Source organism: Herpailurus yagouaroundi, unplaced genomic scaffold (genome assembly GCF_014898765.1).
Source record: "Herpailurus yagouaroundi ecotype Mexico unplaced genomic scaffold, PumYag 196, whole genome shotgun sequence".
NCBI lineage: Eukaryota > Metazoa > Chordata > Mammalia > Carnivora > Felidae > Herpailurus > Herpailurus yagouaroundi.
The window spans coordinates 35,994,319-36,016,315 of record NW_024412427.1 but is presented as its reverse complement, the minus strand read 5'-3'; the positions used below and the strand labels follow the sequence as shown (position 1 = coordinate 36,016,315).

The window sequence follows — 21,997 nt, the reverse complement described above, 5'->3', positions numbered from 1 at the left end:
CCCCCCCCCCCCCCCCCCCCCCCCCCCCCCCCCCGCGCGCCCGGGGGCGAGAGGGGGAGATCTGATCTTTTGATGTCCACCCAGCTGCCATTGCACATTTTCTGATACAGGTTAAAATATATCCAGCTTAGTCAGCTCATCCCTCATCCATGTTTTTAAATAATTGTCTGCAAGTCAACTCTGTTTCTGTGCCTACCTGGGCTTTTGCAGCCCTAAAGCTCCCTCCCCAAAACATTAACTGACACGACACTCACCTTGGGAGGCTGAGATGGACCTGTTCCAAGCCCCTCCCATGCACTTGGTCCCTTGGTAGCATATTCCTCCCCATGTGGTCACTCCTGTTTCTCTGCACCTCCCAGGTCTGGGACATGCTTTGCCAGGTCTTTTTCCTAGACTCCAGCCACAGAGTTGTTACCTTGCTGGACCAGAAAATCTCTAACTCTCTGCCTCTAACTCTCTAACTCTCTTCAGTTTACTATGAATCAGGGGACATTTGAGATCATGAACTTGATGACAAAAGAGAGGGGGATGGTGAAGTACATAAAACATGAACTCCAGGACGTGTTGATGATTATGAACAACACCACTCAGTGTGTAGAATACACAAGGTTCTGGTTTTATGTAAATGCACCTGTTCTAAACACACAGTTTTGAAGCAAAAAGAATAGTGACAATTTTGGAAGTCTGCCCCTGTGACAAAGTTTATATGGGAGAACATGAAAATGCTGGTTTGTTTTGGGAAAAGAAGTGGCTAGAAAGATGGACAAGTGACAGCTTCTGAAAACACCCAGAGCATTTTTCTTCAAACATCTGAAAAGGTCCTAGTTCATTTTCACACAAAAGATTTACTGTAACTACGCTTCTGGCTGATGGGAGGGTGGAGGAAAATGAACAGTCTTGGGTCTTCCTCCATGTACCTTCAGTGACCCTAAGGGTGTACAGGAGGCATCCACAGACACCCCACAGTGCCTGACAAATATGTCTGCTCATTTTCTTGTGAAAAGATTTTTTAATCTAAAGATAAGTTTATTTTAGAACATACTGTTTCCATACTGTGCTTCCTGACTAGTTTTCATGGTGTTCTGCTTCTAACCTGCTATTCTCTGGTTTAAAATGCTCTGTTAATAGGTGGACTCTCTGTATTCAAGACAGACTCTCTGTTCCATGTTCAAGGATCTCTGGCATTCCAGGCTGACTGTCCTATGTCAGTCTACTTCCTTCTGCAGCATAAAGTTTACATCAGTGTGATTTACTCCTCCCCTCACCCTCAGGTCACCTCTGTCTTTATCATTTCCAACTATGATGCAGGAACAAGCCAGATGGTCCAGAGGACAGTAGGAGCCCTCAACCCATGACTGATGGCACCTCCCTCTGTAGGTGGAGCACCTTGGAGGAATGAGATGGGTTCTGTGACCCAGAGGATCCCCCTGGGCTTAGTACCAGTTGTCCACAGTCCTTCATGGGTCATGTTCCCAGAGTATTTGTTTGGAGGACTGATTTGATCTCAGTCATTGCCAACTTCTTCCAGCTGTCTGGAAACTCATTTATAAGCCACCTGGCTCATCTTTAGGAAATGACCAAGTGGAACATGGGTATGCACATCTCTGCATCAGGCACAAATACAACCAGGACTTAGTAAGCATCTAAGAAGTGCCAGACTGTGTGCTTGGTATCATTTACACAGGGATGCTGCTTCCTATGAGAGTGAATGAGGCATATATGGTCTCTGCCCCATTTTCTCACACACCTGTCAACCTTGGTAACTTTGTACTTGGTCACTCATGCACAGCAAAGAGCCCATTCAACTTTCTGTTAGCACCAGAAGGAAGGGGGAATTCGAGCAATGGATAATCTGAGTTCTTCAACCAAGCCTTTGACTTTCTAATAAAAAATTCCTATTATGAAATAAATATATTCCCCATATAAACAATTAAGGAAAGAGACATGTACACTTATGCTTCTGGTAATGCTTCTAGTAACTTCCCTGCAGAAAGACAGCTAAAAACCCTAGAGCAAATATTAAAGAACATTTTTAAAAGCATCAAAAAGATAAGAAAATGAGGGGCTATTAGGCCAAGGCCCAGGAGAGGAAAAGAATCTTGTGGTACAGGACAGGCACAAGGAGACACTTCTGCCCGGGTGATGTGTGCTGACCCAAAAGAGGTGGCTAAGAGGCAGCGTTTGGGGTTACTTTTGGGGCACAAAGTCCACCAAAGAGGAATATCCTAGCAAACTAGCTGCTGCCACAGGATCGAGCAGCACAGACCTAAGCCATAGAAGAAACAGTGAAGTAGATATATACCCATCCTCCCTTGAATTACAGGCTGGCTTTGCATCTGCCCAAAACTTGAGCTTGGACTAAGGTGACCCTGAATTCTCTGTGCCCCACATCCCAGCAAAAGCAAAGAAATACCTCAAAATATTCCATGAATACTTTTTATCCCCAAACAATGACCAGCATGGGATGCCTGGGTAATTCAGTTGGTTGAACATCCAACTTTTGATTTCAGCTCAGGTCATGATCCCAGGGTTGTGGGATCAAGCCCCATGTCAGGCTCCGTGCTTAACATGGAGCCTGCTTAAGATTCTCTCTCTCTCTCTCTCTCTCTCCCTCTGCTCCTCTCTCTCTCTCTCTCTCTCTCTCTCTCAAAACAAACAAACAAACAAACAAACAAACAAACAAACAAACACACCACAAAACAATGACCCATATACAACAAAAATCTAAGAAAATATGTCATAAGTGAGAGGGAAACAAAAAAATAGACTTGCAGGAGTACCCAACATTATAAGCATCAGTTATGGACCGTAAAACACCTCTGCTTATGATGTTCAAGAAAACAAAAGAAAAAGGTTTGAAATGTTGGCAGGTAATTTCTATAAAAAGTATAAACAGTGAATGGGTTTATCAGAAGCCTCAACACAACTGAGGAGAGAACTTCCACTCACAATTCCATATCTAGTGAAAACACCTTCAAGAATAAAAGTAATAAAATGGCATTTCCAATGACACAAAACAGATAGAATTTCACCAGCAGACTCATACTAAAGGAAATTCTTTAGATAAGAGGAAAGTTATTCAAGCCATAAGGTCAAGGACTCAGGAAGGAATAAGGAATGGAGTAAGTGGATTTTGCAAGTATATGCAGATAGATACTAACAATATAAGATGGTAACAATAATGTCTTCTTGGTGGTATCTATATCTGTCTATCTACCCTTATATTTATATTTAAAAAGGAAATAAGAAAGGCCCAAATTTATAATTTGAAAAGATTTATAAAACTGATGATTTAGATGAAACTGACAAAATTCTAGAAAAATGCAATGTACCCAAATGCAAATTAATTAGACTTATCAATATTAAATACATTCAATTAGTAATTAAAAATCTCCCTATAAAGAAAGCTCCAGTCCAAGATGACACCAACAGTGAGTGCCATAAAAGATTCAACAACTAAATAATTTCAGTTTTATATAAACTTTCAGAGAAAAGAAAGAAAATGCAATAAATTCAAGGTCGGTTTAACATTTTCGAATCAGCCAATGCAACTCCTCTCATTGTAGATTGAAGGAAAACATTCACATAGGTTTCATTTGCACAAAAAGCCTTTGAGAAATTCAACATCCTTTCTTGATCAAATAATAAGGTATATGGAAGGTTCCATGTACTATTAAGGTTGGAAATGTCCCCTTAGATACCCAAGACATGATAAGAATGTCACTTATATTCAGTGTAACTCTTGCAAGTCCAGTCAGGAAAGATAAAGCAATGAGGGCTTGGGGATGCAAGCTCGGGGGGTAATATCAATATCATAAAGGTATTCAAAGAAGTGAGTCCTGTGGAAGTCTCCACAGTGCTCACTGGTGGGGACAGGGGCGGTGATCAGGAGGCAGTATGGCAGAGGACACTGGATATTCTATTTCTTGACCTAGGTGATGGTTACTTGGCTGTGTGTTTTATAATAATTTGTTAAGCTATACAATTATGTGTGTGAGTATTATTTTCAAACTAAAATTGGATTGAAAAATCATCTTCAGATTAATGGTGTTAAAACAAACACACAAATAGGAGTAGCTGGCTGGCTCAGTGGATAGAACATGAAGCTCTTGAACTCAGGTTGTGGGTTTGAGCCCCACGTTGGAGATAGAGACTACTTAAAAATAAAATATTAAAAAAAAAACACAACACACAAAAAACCAACAATGCAAACAAATAAAAACACATGTGTGGAAAGGATAGAAAAGCCAGTCATTGCCTATGGGGGGTTATTTTCTTTCCAGTCCCTTTCTGTTTTTCTGACTTTCAAATATATATATATATATATATATATATATATATATATATTATGTATACATATTATATATATATATATATATAACAATGTATCCCACATCTGGAGAGTGCAACATTTTAAAAACTGAAGACATAAAAAAGAAATCATTTGACTGATTCTTCCAACAAATGACCATGGGATTAATTTTGAAGCCACAAACTGGCTCTTTGTTGAAAGGACAGAAGGGGACTGATAAGAAAGTTAATAAAAAACAATTTCTACAAGAGAAAAGTAGTAAACCCAAATAAATCTGCATTAAATTGAAAACAAAAAGTGATCATAGATGAGACTGTATTAGAACTTCTAGAAGCCAAAGGTGGGCACCGAGGGACTTTACTGGTATTGCGGTGTTTCCTTGGAACCTCACCCCCTGTGAGCCCCACGCTACTGTGAAGTTAACCTGCTGTGTGATCCTGAATAAGTTAAACAGCCTTGTTGAGCTTCAGCTTCCTCACTTGTGGGGCCAGAGGGAAACTGCCTCTCAGCCAGTGGTCCTCATGAGGATGAAAGGTGATCCACTGTAAACTTGTTCTGAAGTGGCTCTGAGTGTATCTGAAGGATTCATAAATAGCACATACCCTGATGTGAACAGGGTCTACCCACCTTTTTCATCTGTGAAATGGTGATAATACTGGTACCTCATTTAATAGGGCCATTGTAATAATTGGGTGCCCATAAAGTACTTTGCACACTTCCCAGCTCAAATTTAAGGCAATGCTCTTACTGTAGTTCTGGTTCTATGGAGTGTTGCTGCTCTTGCTTTGTAAAGAATAAAGGTTGGATGTTACCTTATTACTTATTACACTTTACTTTTGGTGTCGGTCTGGTTTGGGCCACAAGTGTTCCTGCTACGTTTTCAATACTCCTGTGTCCTTGGAGGAGGGGCAGTCCTTGGAGGATAACAGGAGCTAAAGCTTCAGGTTGCTGGATGCCCAGGTGATTAGCTCAGTGCTTTCAGCAGGAGAGACATGAAACACATCTCCTGTGTCTCAGAGCCCCTCAGGCTCCTGCCTCTGGCTGGTCACTGCCTCCTCTGCCCCAGGCCTCTCCTCCACTACATCCCAGGCAGGCACATCACTCTACCTGTGCAGGGCCATGGGAGCAGGATGAAGTTCCCTCTCCAGTGGCTCCTGCCAGAGAGGTCCTGAGTGCTGAGCAGCCAGCATTCCTCCACTGGGAGGTGGTGGCCAGCATGGTAAGGCACCCACTTGCATTTCTTTCCTCCCTTCCATACATCATTTCCGTTTCCCTTCACTTTCGTTGACCTGGGGTTGTACCTCCAAATAAAGCATTAGAACCCCAACCTTGCTGCAGGTTCCATGTTCTAGGGAGCCTAGGGAAAGTCCAAGAGGCTGGCAAATCTTTATTCTCAGTGCTCATTAGTCTGCTGCTATGGCCTTAGGCATCTCCCAGGGTCCCACAGGGGAAGCAGTGACCCCCGTCCCAGCCCCCACAGGCTGGGCCAGGGCCACACTCAGCCACTGCAGCTAGGGCTCTCCCTCTCCCAGCCCAGCAGCTCCTGATGAATAAGGCCAAAATTTGTACACTCTGTAATAACTATAGCTCTTTCACAATCATACATAACATGGAATGGGGCAGTCCCTGGGAGGTAAAATGTGTTCTGAAATATTAGAACAGAAATAAGGAAAAGCACATGCAGCCCTTCCCATAATATAAAGACAGAATCTCTTGTGCTCACACTATTTCTTCCTTCTTAGCTTGCACTTTTAGCTGCAGACAAATGCACAGTGGATATCCATAATCTGTCTCCTGAGCAGTGCTGCCAAGACAGCTCCTCTGAATGCATTGTGGAAGACCATGAGAAGGATTTGAGTGGTAGGCTGGGGGTAAGGAAGGAAGGAGGAGGAAATTTAGGGTCCATCTCTTCCCTGATCCCCCATGGAGGAAATAATCCCATTGCCTCAGCACCCCCAGACACTGCATGTACCTCTCTGTGGTGCCAGAAAGCTCTGTACCTCAGCAACAAGAATAGCAGATGCTCAAAGTCAGATGCTCCTTTGCCTCTTGCACAAGTCACAACACCTGTGGGCAGTGAATGACACCCCTGTGGTTGGCACACAGACTAACCATATAAATGTGAAGGTGTCCAGTTGATGGTCATTGACATCTGAGGGTGACTTGGGGGAAGGGCAAGGACTCAGAAACCTCATGTAGAAAAACACATATGTGGGTGCTGTGAAGAAGCAATGTTGCAAGGAAAAAGATTTCTTCACATTTAATCATCTCTCCAAGTTGCTCTTAGCAAAATAAACACACACACACACACACACACACATACACACACACACACACACACACATACACACACGAGTTGTTCCAGCTGCAAGATATCAAAACTCTAGGTAATGAGCAGAAGTCCCTAACAGTTTCCTGCTCCCTATTTTCAAATCATCTTACCAATATCACATTTTTCTAAGAGCAGATCAGTTTGTTCTTTCCATATCAATACATAGGAAGATGGGTCAAGTCATCTATGGCCCAATGTCCCAATGGCCCCATGGGTTGGTTCTTTTTAGTACCAATAATGTGGTGGCTCAAGAACCAACTACAACAGCAAATCCAGAAAATGGCATTATTTGGCAATCTCCAAGGAAACCATTCCCTCACTCTCTTTGAGTGGCACAATGTCTTGAGTGACTACAGAAAAGTTTGGGTTCTTTCTGGGAAATTGGGTGAAAACATTGTCAAGAATCCTACAAATAAGCCATAATCAATTAGTGTTAACATCCAAGGTGGAGATTCAGGAAGGAAGCATTTAATTCCCATTGGACAGTAAAGATGTTCCCCATGTCTTCTACCAGGGCTTATCTGAGTGACAGGTTTTCACACCCCAAATGCCATAATTGTCTCCCTCCACCTTTGCAGAATTTGTACAGCCACTTATTCAGAGAGAAGAAGACAGCCTGCAATGTACTTGACTTATGTTTCTACTCTGCTAGAGAAAGTCAAATTCAGGAAAAAGAACAAGTACCTTTAGTATGTATTATTACTCAGGACTGCTTTGTTCTCTCCTATAATTTAATATTATCAGTCCTACTGGAGTCAGATGGGGGAAGGACAGGCATATCCCTAGGAGCTATAATCAGGGTTGTTATTTCACTGAGAAAACAAGAGGAAAAGATCTAAGACTTAGATATTTTCCCCTATATGAGTATTCATAATGTCTAAAGCAAGGCCCAGAGTTTCTCTAACACTTGAGTGCTATTTGGGTGGAATCAGTAATCAAGTACATAATTACTGAGCAGCAACCTGGACAGTGATGTTGGGTGAGGGGCTGGGGGCTGATCCTGGCTCTGCCCCTGGAGATGTGACCTACTTGATTTCTCTGGGCCTATTTTATCACCTGAAAATGGGGACAGGAGGACTCTCCTCAGAGGCACAGGGAGTGAGTGAGGGCATAGTGCCTGAGCATAGCAAATGTGTAGTACTAGGGCACTTATCACTGCCCACCCCCCACTGCCCTCGAATCCTTCCTTCCCTTCTTATTCTGCAGCCCATCCTCACACCTACTCCTTTGCCTATGTACCGAGTCCCTGCATCCCTTGCTTGTGGTCTTCTTCAGGCAAGTTGGCAGCCCTGGTGCATCCCCTCTGCCTGGGCCCCAAAGAATTAGGCAGGGGAGCCCTGCAGAGGGTCTTGCTGCCAAGACATGCACAGGGGCATCAGGGGCCACAATCCTGCATGCTCTCCCTGGCCCTCAGCTCCTCCTTCCTTCTAGGACTTCAACCCCTGCTACCTTAGGAGCTTCCTGTGCAACTCAGGAACCTGGAGTCCTAAGATGAGGGCTCTGCACCCCACCTGCCTCCTTGGCTCTGCATGAACTAGGGAACTCTTAAAGGCAACAACTGCTTCGGGGTGACTGGGTGGCTCAGTGGGTTAAGTGTCCAACTCTTGGTTTTGGCTCAGGTAATGATCTCACAGTTTTGTGGCTTCAAGCCTTGCATCAGGCTCTGTGCTCACAGAAGAACCTACTTGGTATTCTCCGTCTCCTTCTCTCTCTGCCCCTCCCTTACTCATGCTGTCTCTGTCTCTCTCAAAATAAATAAATATTTTTTTCAAAGAAAGACAACTGCTTCCACTTACTCTGCCTATCCACTCAAGATCATCTCTCCAGAAATTCTCTTTCACCAGCTCCCCCTTCCCCTCGAGTGCCAAGTCAATTTCCCCTCTCTGTTGGATCATGTTCTTCAGCATACAGATGTGCTATGATTTCTTCCACTTAGAATAACTTTTCTTAACATGACCTCTCCTATTAACTATTCCCCCTTTCTCTTTCTGTTTACAGCAAATTTCTTCAAAAAAGATAACTTGATGCATCATATCCAATGGCTTTCTTCCCATAATCTTTAAAAAAATTTTTTTTCGGTTAAAATATACCTACAGAAAAGTGCACAAATCATTAAATGCAATGCTTAATAAATGACCAGTTTTCACTTACTGAGCTTTACCTTTGTGGGAATACTGGCAAGTGTGTAACTAGCACCTGGGTCAAGAAATGGAACATCCCCAGCACCCATGACCACCTCCCATGCCCCCTGCACAGTGCCTGCCATTCTAGTTCTCAGCAGCACAGCTCAGGGATTGTTCTTTCCTGTTCCCTCTTGAGCCCACAGACATAGCCTTTCACTTCCAGCACTCTGGAAACTGCTCTTGCCAATGCTGCCACCAGCCTCCTCATTGCTGAGACCTCACTGTTTAGACCTCATCCTCCATTCCCGTCCCCAGCCCAGACTTCTTTCTTGAATCCCAAATTCACAGAAGGCAGCACACAACAAGCTGCCTTCTTAGTGTCTCCACTTGGATGCCAGCAGGCACTGAAAACCTGACAGGGTCAAAGTCTGGTTCCATCTGCTCCTGTGGCACACAGCCAGCATGTCCCCCCAGCCAGTGGAACCCATCATCCAGTAGTTCCTTCCCTTCTCTCTGTCTCACACCCACAACTGAAATCTGATGGTCATTCTTCCAAAAGCCATCCTGGTGTCTCTACCTCTCACTAAATTCCCAACCATGACAGTGGTCCAGATCACTACTGGATGGTCTACTCCTGGATGGTTATACCAGACTCCAACATGGTGTCTCCTATCCTTATGTTCCACATGCTCCCCTGATAGAGTGTAGACAGATGGTGTCTTTCCTCTGCTCAAACATCCCAGTGGGATCTGCCCCACCTCACCCCTCTCTTGTCTTATTTACTCTTCCACAATCAAAGGTCACCTGCTGCAGCCACACTGGCTTCCAAATCATTCCCTGTATGTACCAGGCATGTTCCTCACTCAGGGCCTTTGCACTGGCTGTCCCTCTGCCCAGAAGCTCTTCCTCAAGTGATCCTCATGGATCAGCCTATAGTTTCATTATTAAATGTCACCCCCTCAGCAAGTCCTTCCATGGCCACCCTAATTATAAATGTATGCCCATATCCATTTCCAACTTAATTTTTCTCTTTTATAACATAACACTATTGGATATGCTATAAGTTTACTTTTGTATGTTCTTTGCTTCTCATCATGAGAATGTCAGTTCTGTGAAGCTGGAGTTCTGTTTTGGTCACTGCTATATCCCTGCACCCAGAGGATGGCCTGGCACATAGTAGGAGCTCAATAAATGTCAGATGAATGACTGGATTTTAAGGGCACTATCATATGCCAAGTTGGACTCTTGTTCTTCTTGGTTTTATACTATAAAGAGATTCCTCTTTCCTCCCCCTAATTTGTCCAATTCCCTTTGCTGGTGCTATTCATAAGATTCATAATCTTATTCTTAATACCCATTTTTCATTTAATTACTGTTATGATATTTCAGTTAGTAAAAGAAAGAAACATTTTATGAAATGAAATGAAATCAAGACATAATAAATACTCGAATTCAGGAGACATTTGCAGCAGACGCAGCACATACAAACCTCCGGCCTGCCCAGCACTTGAGCCCAGATCCAAGGACTCCTTGGGGAGGGCCCCCAGCCTCTGCCTCATTAGCACCTGCCCCATGGGACTGAGTGAGGCACTGAGGGTCTACTAGAGTGGATGTGTCTTTCTCACTTTACCCTGCTATAAGTGGGGTCAGGGATGGTGGATTTAGAAGCAAGTCCTGTGCTTCTAATTTTGTCTGCTAACAGATAAAAGTCAATATTATGTTGTAGAAGATTGCATTTTAAGGGTTAGAAATACTGATATTTGCATCATGTACCCATACTTGCTACCTCTCTGATTTCTATCTGTCATTTAATCCATTGAAACTTCAGTTTTGTCATCCACAAAGTGAGGATAATAACTGTCCACCTTTCAGACTCATTGCAAAGGTTAAATAAGAAAAAGTGTGTGCAATAAGTAGCTCACAGCAGTCACTTGGCAAATTATGGATTCATTTCCATCCTCCACATCATTGAGAAGCATTAGTTCCTAGACGAATCTGCCAAAATTGCATACAACACTTTCCCCTCTATAAACTGGTTTACAAAATCTGCTTGCATTGGGGGCTGGATCAAACAATTAATGTTGCTGGAGTAAAATAAGGTTGTGATGAATGCCATGCTCATCCCCCCACTGGCCTCCACATTGAGCCCTCCTTCCTGATCAGGCCCCGCCAGCTGCCTCTTCCAAAGGTGGCTCCGAGCCAGGCCATTCTGGTAATCCCAGCTCACTGTCAGCCACCTTTGGCCTTAGGACACCATCTGACTTCACTGGACCCCGGTTTTATGACCCGCAGAGTGGGTACCATATGATGGTACTGCTGCCTCACAGTCTTCCTATGTTCAAATGCAGATTCGTGGGCTTTACCCCCAGATGCTCTGATCAAGCAGGTCTGTGCTGGGGCCAGACAGTGTGCATTTTTGACAGCTCTGGGTTTGTTGATGCTGCTGGTCAGGACCACTCCCCAAGCAGCCAGGTGCGCAGTATTTAAGATAGGACTTAATAGGTGCTCAGCAGATGTCACCTGCTTTACTAACACTTTCAGTACTATTGTTACTGGTACTTAATTAACACCTTTTTAATTATAAAAACTGTTAGAGAAAATATCCTGTCTCCTTCCAGGTATCCCTTCACCTAGAGACCCACATGTATACAGACAAGTGGGATTTCCAGTAGAGCATGATCGGCACCTGCTTCTTTGCAGGAACCTTCTGGGGACTTTCTCTCTAACTTCACTTCACTGACTCAGCTAGCTGCATGCTGTAGGTTATTTCAATACTGTTTTATGGATCAGGAAACAGGCCTGGCAAAGTTGCCTGCTGACCTGGACCCAGACGGAATAAGGCAGAAAAAAAAAAATAAACTGGGTTTTGTAAGTCCAGGATTCCTATTAATTCTCCTCCCCACTGCTCTATGTCATCTAACCACTGAGATTTGCTTTGTTGTGTTTTCCTGGAATGGACTCACATGTTACTGAGTAGTCCATTGAGTGGATATTTTGACAATGTACAGACATCATCTAATTGTCAGTGACTATGCTGAGGTATGATCTATGATAAAAAGAAAAAAAAATACCCTAAGTCACACTTAGATGTCAAAGATTTCCTTGTGAACCAGCGTTTGGAACCTAGAGGTCTCCTGGCTTCATAGGCTGTTTGCTCCACTCTGACATCACCATCCCAGCCCCCCAGTCCCTGAGGGCAGCAGGAGGTGCCTATGGCCACCAACAAAGGACCCTGCAGAAACCGGCTCTGGGCTCTCCTCTCTCCAGTGCCCCAGGGAGAGCTCCCAGCTGGCCTTGCCCAGGAAAGCAGTGATTTAATTTAGTGTAATGACTCTCGGAGTGTGTCTGTTCTACTGCGAGCCGAGTGCTCTCCCCTTGGCAGCTCCCCTCCAATGCCTGCTGCAGACTTTGTGTCTGCAATTGGGCTGAAGAGACACAAACAGAATGCCCGGCAGCCTGATGGCTGGACTGGAGTGCTGTGTGCCCAGGCTGGTTGTCTCCCAGGTCTGCAGGAAAGCCCCAAAGTGCCACAGCTGTGGGCTATAAGCAGTGAGCTTTGTGGGCATGGGTCTCAGCCCAGGGAGAAGGATCTGGACACAGGCCTTGTGAAGGGCACTCACCTGCAGAGTTCTCTATGAAATGTGGCACCTCTTCTCTGTTGGGGTTCCATGCTCACAGCATAATGAAAAGGGGGACTGAGAGCCTGGGATCCCCTGGAAACCCTCTTCTAATTCCAGTGCTGCAGGAAACCCCTAAACTCAACAATGTCTGATCTTCACCTCAGAGCAGTGTGAGCAGAGGCCTCCATAGACACTATATTTCATATTCACTATTAAACAAATACTCAGAATCGTCTTTACCACTGAAGGTATTAAACGTCTGATGCATCAGGCCCAAGTAAGAGGTTCTTAAGGTGTGGAGAATAAAATTACTCTCCAAGAAAGGATCTAAATGCCAGCCTTGGAAACTGTGGCCTCGGTTTTTCAGACAAAGGTGCTGTGCACAGCTTGCCCTGCTCCAGAGACGGGGGCCTCACCCAGGATGTGGAGCAGCCAAGACAGGGGCAGCCTCTCCCTCCTTTCCCTGTGCCCAGCCATTTACTCGGTGCTCATTTCATCCAGCACCCTGCCTACATGTTTATGTCAATGTTGGATGTTGTCCCTTTGAACACATCTGTCCCCATCTAAAATTTGGCAACGAAAATATAGCTCTGAGTACCCCCCCCCCCACCTCCCAGCCAGGTAGGTAAAGGGCTTTCTTGGCAGGGTTGACCCAGGAGACTGGGAGTGACCCACCCTGCCTCACCACTGCAGGTAGCAGGACTGGGATATGGGGGGAGGGCTTAAGTTGAGCTTAAGGGAAAATCTGAATGGCCTGTGATGTGTGAGAAGCTGTTTCTCTTTGCCCTCCTGACCTTCCTTTTCTTAGTGAAACTATCATGGCCTAATTGTAGCATGCTAACCCAGGTTCAGAGTGCAGTTTACACAGGAGCAGGCAGGCTCTATGTTCTACACACAGAGGGCATCTATCCACATGCTTTTCTCCAGGTCCCACTGTGTGTCCTTAGCCCATGTAGTGCCCATGTCCCCTTCCTGGGGTCTGGGTATACCTAGGCCTGACTCTGCCCCATAGCCAGGCTGACCTCTGCCAGACCTGGAGTCTTGCTTCCTGTCCCATGCTTGTTCCCCCAGAGAAGGGGGTCTTTGGCATTTGTGGGATAAACTCACAAAAGTGAAGCTCAGACAGACCTTCCAGGCCAAGCTGGAACAATATGGAACAGCCACTTAGCCCAACCACAGCAGTGCAGGACTGGCTGCCAACATACCCCCCACTGCCCCATTATCCTTTAGAACCAGGACAGCAGAGCAGTGCTGACTGAGCAGGGCTCTGCCTCATCCCTGCCTGGAAGGGCCTCTTGAGAGTTCCTGCTAAGAAGCACCTGCTTTCAGGGGCTCCAGCATTATTAGCTGGTCCACTGCTCTCCCCTGTTCCTCTGTGATGTCATGAAAGGGGGAAGGGAGAAAGGACAATGTATCAAGGGACTCTTCTCTCCCCAAACAAAATGAGATCAACACAGAAACCAGTAAGAAGCAGTGAGAGGCCATGCTGGGGTCAGCCAGGACACCTGTTTTCAAGCCAGGAGAAATAAATGTTTCAGACACCAAGCCTGCCTGAATCTGCTGTTTTCAGCCTGAGCTCCAGAACCCTGGATGCTGGAGAGGAAGCCCTGAGCGCTGCGCACCCAGAGGACACACATGAGTGTGGGCACCACGCTCTCCACCTTGCCGACCCAGGGAGCCACCTTGTCTTCCTCTGGTTGGGCTGGGCTGAGGTTTTGGGTGTGGTAACACTGAAACACACTGTAACTGGCAGGTATGTGTCAATTTGATTAATAAAAATGGGAACGGAAACTGTTTCTGCATGAATAGTCTTCATTTGCTAGAGAACATCTTCCAAAGCCTGGCTTCCATGAAGGCACAACAGGGCAAATGCTTTGCATGAAAAAGACCTGGGAACCAATGCCTCCAGAAACCTTCACGCTGGAAGAGGGAGGGCGTGATTCACCCTGTGATGGGCCATTCCTCTCACCGAACTTCAGCTGAGGAGTACTGAAGTACAGGCGGCAGACACTATAACCTGTTTTATATGAATGAGCCTGTCACAGACAGAACCACTCCTCACCTGCTGTCCTTGCCCTGGGCACAGCGTCTCTCAGCGCTGGGTCGGTCCTGCTGGCACAACCCAGGCGCCCGCTCACAGGCAGCTTCGGTCCCAGATTTGTAAAAAGCAGCAGAAGACTCCAGCACTCACCAGTCCCAGCAGCCTGAGGTGAGGCCCATGACCTCCCTCATGGGCCTGTCCTCCAACTATAAACTGCAGGCCCCTCAGATAGCAAGAGCTGAACAGGCTTCTCGGGCTCTCCTCCTCAGTGACCCGGGTAGGCTGTGTGTGTGGCCGACAGAGACAGGCTTACCTCGTGGGACAAGTAGAAGGCTGCAATGCCCAAAGGCCAGAAGCAGCAGAGCATGGAGAAGACGCTGAGGCCCAGGTGGTCCCTTGGGGGCATCATGAGGAAGTTGTCCTCACTCTCTGTGTCACTCGAGTAGTCACTCTGCAAGACAGAAGAGGACAGGGATGGTACAGAAGAAGAGAGCATCACTAGTGGAATCACTGTACGATGCCCCTAGACATGGGTGCTGAGTCTGGAATGGAGAAAGCCCCTCTGGGAAGGTCACTGTTGTTATTGCCTACAAGTAGACTTCCCCCAAGAAAGGAAGCCCCCAGTTGAGGAGATCCTTATCAAGAACAAAAGAAAAAAATACTAAGTACTTGGCTCTTGAGTCGTTCCATTGAAGATCAAATCCTACAGAAACCCATTATTTCACAGATCTTTGGGACCTAGTGACACACAGTGGGGATAAAGTTTTAGTCTATGCAAGGATGGGACAGGCACTCTGAGAAGGCCACACAAGGATGGGACTCCTCTCTTTATTCTAAGACTTCAAACAGGTTTATAGGACAAGGAGAGCTGGTGTTGGGCAAGGGGACACCGTCTCTGAGCCCCCTTCATTTCCCTAGACTTTGATCTGAGTTAGGACACTGCTGGGCCTGGTGTCAACCCCGGGTGAAAGTGCTATCTCCAGAGGAGCTGATGGCTGCTTTGTTTGGAAGCTTCTCTGTGATGAGCCCACTTAGTGGGCCTGTGAGCTCAGCACAGGCCTGCCAGAGCCTCCTAGGGAGCCTGAGGTAGGGGGTCAGGGACCGGCACAGGGCTTTGTAAAAATCCATGGAAGACTCCATCCCTCACTAAGCAATGACAGCCATGGACCAAACCTCCCTGCAGAAAATCTCACTACTAGCTCCACGCACTAAATGGCTGCTGTCCTGCCAGCACCTCCAGGTCTAGATGTTATGACTAGAGGATGCTTTTTGCCTAATTGGTTATTCCATTTGCTGGGCCCCCATCATGAATTTTCTCTCCTCATCAAAACATGGCACACTCACGCTGACTCATCCAAAATCCAAGGCCAGCCTCTCTAACTGCTTATTTTATGCAAAGATAAAATCTCATTTTACTCCAGATTTTGTTTCCTAAAAAAGAAATGGAGCATTTCTTTCTGAAAGAGGGTCATTTAGCTTCCTCACTCTCTTTGCTAGAGACAGAGGTTGTTAAACATGCAGCCTCTGGATGCAGGCTGGAGACATTCAGTGCTCAATGCAGCCATGCTGGCTACTTCCTCAGGTGGCTTTAGGGGCAGGCAGTGACCTGAGGCACCAAACCTTCCGGTGGATACCCCATGTGAGCGCTGTGCTGCTGGCATCGCTGCCCGGTCCACCTCCAGCAGTGCCCCCATGTGCCTCCCCTGACATTCGCATGCACACACAAAGCCCACGTGGGACCATGCTCCTTCTCTTGGTTAACTAAATGCACATATCACTGCCAATCAGAGCCTCTAGTCAGCGTGCAGACAGACGAGGAGCTGCAGGGAACTAATGGAAACTTCCCGTTAGGACTCTGTTTCTATGTAGTTGAAGAACAGGCAAATTCTGATGATCTCATTCAAATCACAAACAAGGACCTTCTCCAGAGGGCCTGTGACTGAAGTGGGTGATGTGCTAGACAGTGGGTGTGGACACACTCTCACACATGCGCACACACCTACACACCCCGGTGGGTCAAGGACTGGAAGGCATCACTTCTCACAGAGGGCTGGCTCCTTTCCACTAGGCAGGCTCTCTGTCCTGGGGAGTCACCTGCCACTGGGGCAACATCCCCTCTGTGAGTTTGGGACTGTATGGCTTCTCCTCCATAGAGCCCTGTCTGTGAAATTCTATTCTTTTCACTCTGCAGCACTGCTTTCCATGTGGTCTCCTAAACAATGACGGGAAATGAAAATCACTGTCCTTATGTCTGTCTGGGGAGGGCACTGAGCAGCCCCAGGAATGCACAATTCATGGGTGAGACCTGGGCCCAGAGGGCTAGCCAGGGAGAGATGTACCTGCTGGGATGCCGATATCTTTGATCTGAATGAAGGATGTGCAATGTTTTAGGCAGAGCCTGAGTGTCTTCACAGCTGTGCATCTCCAGACAATGCTTGGCCTCCAGACCTTCACTTTGGAAACAGGAGTTGGCTGTCAGCACTGTGTATGTGGCTGAGCCATACCATGAATGGGCCTTTGCATGAGATGCCGGTGATCTCTGGGAAGGGAGGCACCTACAGTGACAATCCCAGGGCAACTCATGAGCAGAGAGCCCCTGAGGGAAGTAGAGGACCAGGGATAAAAGGACAGCCACTTCTTCCAGCCCTCAACCCAGACCCTGAGCTAATAATCTTCACACCAATGAGTCAGCGTGCTGCAGGTGGATATGCTTGCACAAAACCAACAACTTTGTCTATGAGTATTTTAGTTTTTTGGCTTTTGTGGGACTTCTTGTTTGTTTTATTTTACTAAGAGTTTTATATACCAGCACTCTGGATTCTCACAGCAACTCTGGAAATAAGTGTTGTTACTATTTTTGTTGTTGTTGTTCTTTTTGTTTTATGAAGGACAAAGCTGGGCTCTGTGAGCTAAAAGCCTTGCCAAATCACAGAACTGCCCAGTCAGTGGCCACTCCTTCCAGAACTCTATACTGTAAACTGTGCTGGGCAGTAACCACTTGGCTCAACGCAAACCCCATTTTGGCTAAATTTGCTTCTTGCGCAAATGTGAGATGTCTTTTCTGCCTCGCCTGCCCCAGTGATTACAATGACTGCTTCTGGACTGATATGTTTGATGGCAGCAGTGGGATGGCCAGTGGCAGTAGTGGCCAGTAAGAGCCTTCTCAATCACGTTGCCAGAGCATGTGAATTGTTGCTGCAGACCACACAGGTACGCTGAGCTCTGGCTTCTATTTTTGGAACCAGCTTAGAATTACACTGCTATCACCATGAAGCAAATAATTAAATTTCAGGGCACTCCCCCAAAATCTTCACAGACTTTTATTTAGAAGCATAAGGGAACCACACTCTGTAAATTGCAAAGTTGTGGCTACACGGTACCAAAGTAATTAGTCAATTTTGATCAAAATAGATTTTAAAGATTCAGACAAATTACAGGGCAGACAAAAACATCCCAGTTCATTTTATGTTCTGTCTTCCACCGGCGGCTGTTCTGTGGGTATAAGCAGCCGTGGACATCTTGCCATTAAACAGGGAGGAGAGTAGAGGAGATGAGTCCAGCCTGGGCAAGTCTGCATAGATACCAATAAACCAAATAGGGAAAACACACAACCACCAGTACCAAGAAATTCATCATGCACAGCAGTTGCTTCTAAAAATCCTTTTCATGGGTCATCAGATTGAAGAATTGCAAGGCAGACTAAAAGCATTCCAAGGGGACTTACAATTCCTGCAGACGCCCCTTCTGAGGCAGCCAATGCTGGGTGGGCAGAGGAAGGGGCTGCTTGGTCCCTCTGCTGTGCCTTGCTGGCCCACTGGTGCCCCACACAAAGGACCCATTCTCTGCCCATTTCTACCACCTCCACTCAGAAGTTGTCCCTTGTTTTTTTTTTTGTTTGTTTTTTTTGTTTTTTCCTTAGGATACTTCAATAAAACAATCATAATGCCAGGCACAATGCCCAGTGTTTTGCACATAACGATTCACTCAGCTATGTGAGTCTGGGCTGTGAGGATGCCATCTTAGGGATGCAAAGCTGGGCTCAGCCATGTCACTTGGTGTCACTCAAGGCCTCCCACATCCCCTGCCCACCCTCTCTGGGTCTCACACTGCCTCCCCTCCCCCACCCCCAGGTATAGCTTGCTCATCTGCAGTGCGGCTCCACGTGGCCCCAAGGAGAGAGTGTAGGTGCGCTGAGCAGGATGGTACAGCAGCAGGCCTTGGGCGGCTTGAATGCAGGGTTCCCCATGGAGGCTTACTTTCCAGACATGTAGGGGGTTGGTTCTAGAGTGTTCCTGACAGCACTGTTTAAAAACACCAAAATTACAAAATAATTCTACGTATAATTCTATATAATCATGGAAAAAAGATTTCAAAAGGAGAAAAAAAGAAATCTATATAATCATGGAAAATGATAATATAAATGTTTATTTCCTTAGAAAGATGTTTATAAGAACTTAGGTGAAAAACTAGAGTAGGAAGTGGAATAAGTCATATCCCTCCAGGATGTCAGAATGTGCTTCTGGATGGCCAGGATATTGGTTATTTTTTTTCTCTCTCTGCATTTCTGGGTTTTAGCATTTTTCTATACTAAGTAAGTTCATTTAACAATGAAAATTATCAAGGTGCAGATGTGCTAACAGGTGCGGGAGCTTCCACCATTCCTTCATCCTCACTTAGAACCCTGTGGACTATGGTTTCAATGAGACTAGGTACAGAGAAATCACATAACATGGGCCTGTAGCCTGAAGAGCAGCTGCTGGATCAGGACTGGAGCTCAACACAACACCTGAGCTCACTCACTGAGACACAGGTTAGACCTGACCTTGCCACTGGTCCCTCGGCCTTATCTCACTGAGGGTCAAGACCAGAGCCCTCAGAGCAGCCCATGACACTCCTCTGTGTTGAGTAACATGGCAGCCCTAGCCACATGGATCTATTTAAACTTGAATTACCTAAAATCAAACACACCCAACAATTAGTTCCTCAGCCAAACTACCACATTCCAAGTATTCGGCTGCCACAGGTAGTTAATGCCTATCACACTGAGCACAGATGTAGAACATTTGCAGTATCTCAGAAAATTCTATAGGACAACACTGTCTTCTAGGATCTGACCCCTATTAAGTTTGACTTCATTGTCCTCCACCCACAGGCAACACTCTGATATTCCTGCAAAATGCCTCAGGGTTTTGCACTTGCTGTTCTCTCAGCCTAGAATTCTCTACCCCAGAGACACATATGACTGGCTTCCCAACTTCATCTGGGGCTTTTCTCAAATGTCACTTGTCATTATAGCCTTTCCCAGATACCCCATAAGGCTGTCACTGCTGTCCCCCATTACTATCCCCTTACCTGTCTCCTTTGCACTACAGGTGGCACTAGTTTGTTTACTGTCTCTCTTCCTCTAAGCACTAAGAAGGCAGACAATTTTGCATGTTTTGGTCACAGCTGCACCCTATGTGCCCAGAACAGTGTCTTGCACATAGTAGGCACCCAAAGCACATGTACTGAAAGAATTCACATGTACATGAAGCCAACATGGACAGTACCAGCTGAAGCAGCAAAACTCCCAGAGTTTGGCCAGTGTGCACTGGAGTAACCAGGGGATTTGCTCTACCTTGTCTCCTCTCCTTCTCCACTGGAAGTGCCTTCCCTAGTGCCCTCCAGAATGCACATCCTAACCATCCATTTAGGTGAGACCACAGGGAAGGTGGGGGAGAATGATGACACGGTCAGGTTCAAGGCTGTCTTAGGACAGCTGATGATAAGGATAAGCCACTATGAGGATGTAGGCAGATGGACACAGCTCCCTCAACCTCCGTGTGTCTGTAAGAGGCACACCCAATGTTCTATGGTCTTGTAGCCAGCATGGATTGTGAGATCCCCTGCCTATATGAGAGGAGTGAAGTGTGGGTGAGTGCCTTTGATACCCCAGAAAAGTCAATATTCAACAAAGCTTCTACTTCTAAAGGAGGAAGTAGCTCCTAGTGAGCTATGTTGGCAAGGTCAATGCTAGGTTTTAACTCCCGAAGTCCTTGCAGGGCCAGAACTGGGACCACCTGCCCTCACCTGCACTATCAGGTGTGTCCCAGGGATCCACCTGTGTCCACTTAAGGGTTTTCCATGGCCAACTTGTCTGTGGAAGACCCTAATCCCTTCATCATTCAGTCAACTCATCTCTGAACCAGGCTTTCCCTGACACATTGAGGTCCACTGGCCTCTCCTGTATTGACATCAGATTACATAAAAACGACAGATGCATGCTGAGTACTCATTCTGTGTAATGTACACGTAGCTTACAGATGACAAGGTATATAGACACCTGGAATCAGATCAGTAACACAGAATATGTTAGTATCTAAACACACTTTGTCCTAAATTATTAAGTAATTATTTTGGGCATGTAATTTAGTTTCTCCTACTAGGTAGTAATTGTCTTGTAGACAGAGATTATTTGCTATATCAGTGCAATGGGGGCAAGAAAAAAACCAACAAAATCTACTTGAACACTGAAACTGCTTCTTTGGGACACTTTGAAAGAGCTTGTTTGTGGACCGTGTTGGTACATTTGGATGGCCCAGGTGGAGATTGTGGAAGGGACTCCACTGTTTGGGGGTTTCCTCAAAAGCCTGTGTAGGAGGGGTGGAAGGGGGATGGGAAAGGAGGGGGTGAGAGGGTTAGGGTGTCAGGAGCCTGGGGCACTATTAAGGGAGAGCAGCAGCATCTGGCATGGTCTTAGGATGGGAGCAATTGTATTCTTCCTCACAGGAGTAGAGACAATCCCAGAAAGAATCACAAGTTCATGTATGTCACCCCTTCCTGGTGCTCGGTGAGGGCCAAGGAAATTATGACTTCAGAATTTGGGAATCAGACCAGACAAGGAGCAAAGCAGATTATGAAGCCAGAGCCTTGGCCTTTGCCCTAATCTCTTTCAAGTATGGGATGCTTGGAGCACATGCTCCCTAGTGTCCCAAGTGAAGACAGCCCAAAGCAGGTATGACCAGATTTCCCCTCAGCAACTCTCAATAGCCATCGCTCCCAAACTCATGCCCTGCATCATCATCAGACAATGAAACTATGTACAATGTCAGTAAAGTATCACATGCATTTCACTCTCTAGTTCCTAAAACCTGGGAATTCCGTTTTTTCTGTTAATTAATTCCCCATTGGTCAGGAAGTTCAATGAATAGAAACACAAGGTTTCCTAATATATATGTATTTTTCACAACATGTTCAATTTTCCGCCAATAATGACAACCTATGCATTTATTCTTTGGAGGAACATCACAGTTTGCATGACAATGCAGGTTGCATCATTTTCACTTAATTGGGAGGGGGCGTGTTTCCATGCTGCAGTTCATGCAGTGTGCCAGGGGCCTCCTGAAGGGCAGGGGAGGGGTGGAAGCCCTCAGACCCAAACCCCCTGCCTATGCATAAACAGCTCCACTGTTTTCTGTGTGCGTGTTGGGTTCCCAGGCAAACTTTGGTAAAACAAATGACACTCAGTGAAAGAAGGAAGAAAGAAAGAAAGAAAGAAAGAAAGAAAGAAAGAAAGAAAGAAAGAAAGAA

General features: G+C 46.0%; 1 protein-coding gene across 13 annotated transcripts in view; it reads right to left on the bottom strand.

The window, feature by feature from the left end:
* SYNDIG1 (synapse differentiation inducing 1) overlaps positions 1-21,997 on the bottom strand; it is a 185,395-nt gene that overhangs the window by 53,057 nt on the left and 110,341 nt on the right. For all 13 annotated transcript variants that reach the window (XM_040447891.1, XM_040447892.1, XM_040447882.1 and 10 more), the window contains one exon: positions 14,742-14,879. In XM_040447891.1, coding sequence (XP_040303825.1) covers positions 14,742-14,879 — 138 coding nt within the window. The remainder of the gene's footprint in view (positions 1-14,741; positions 14,880-21,997) is intronic.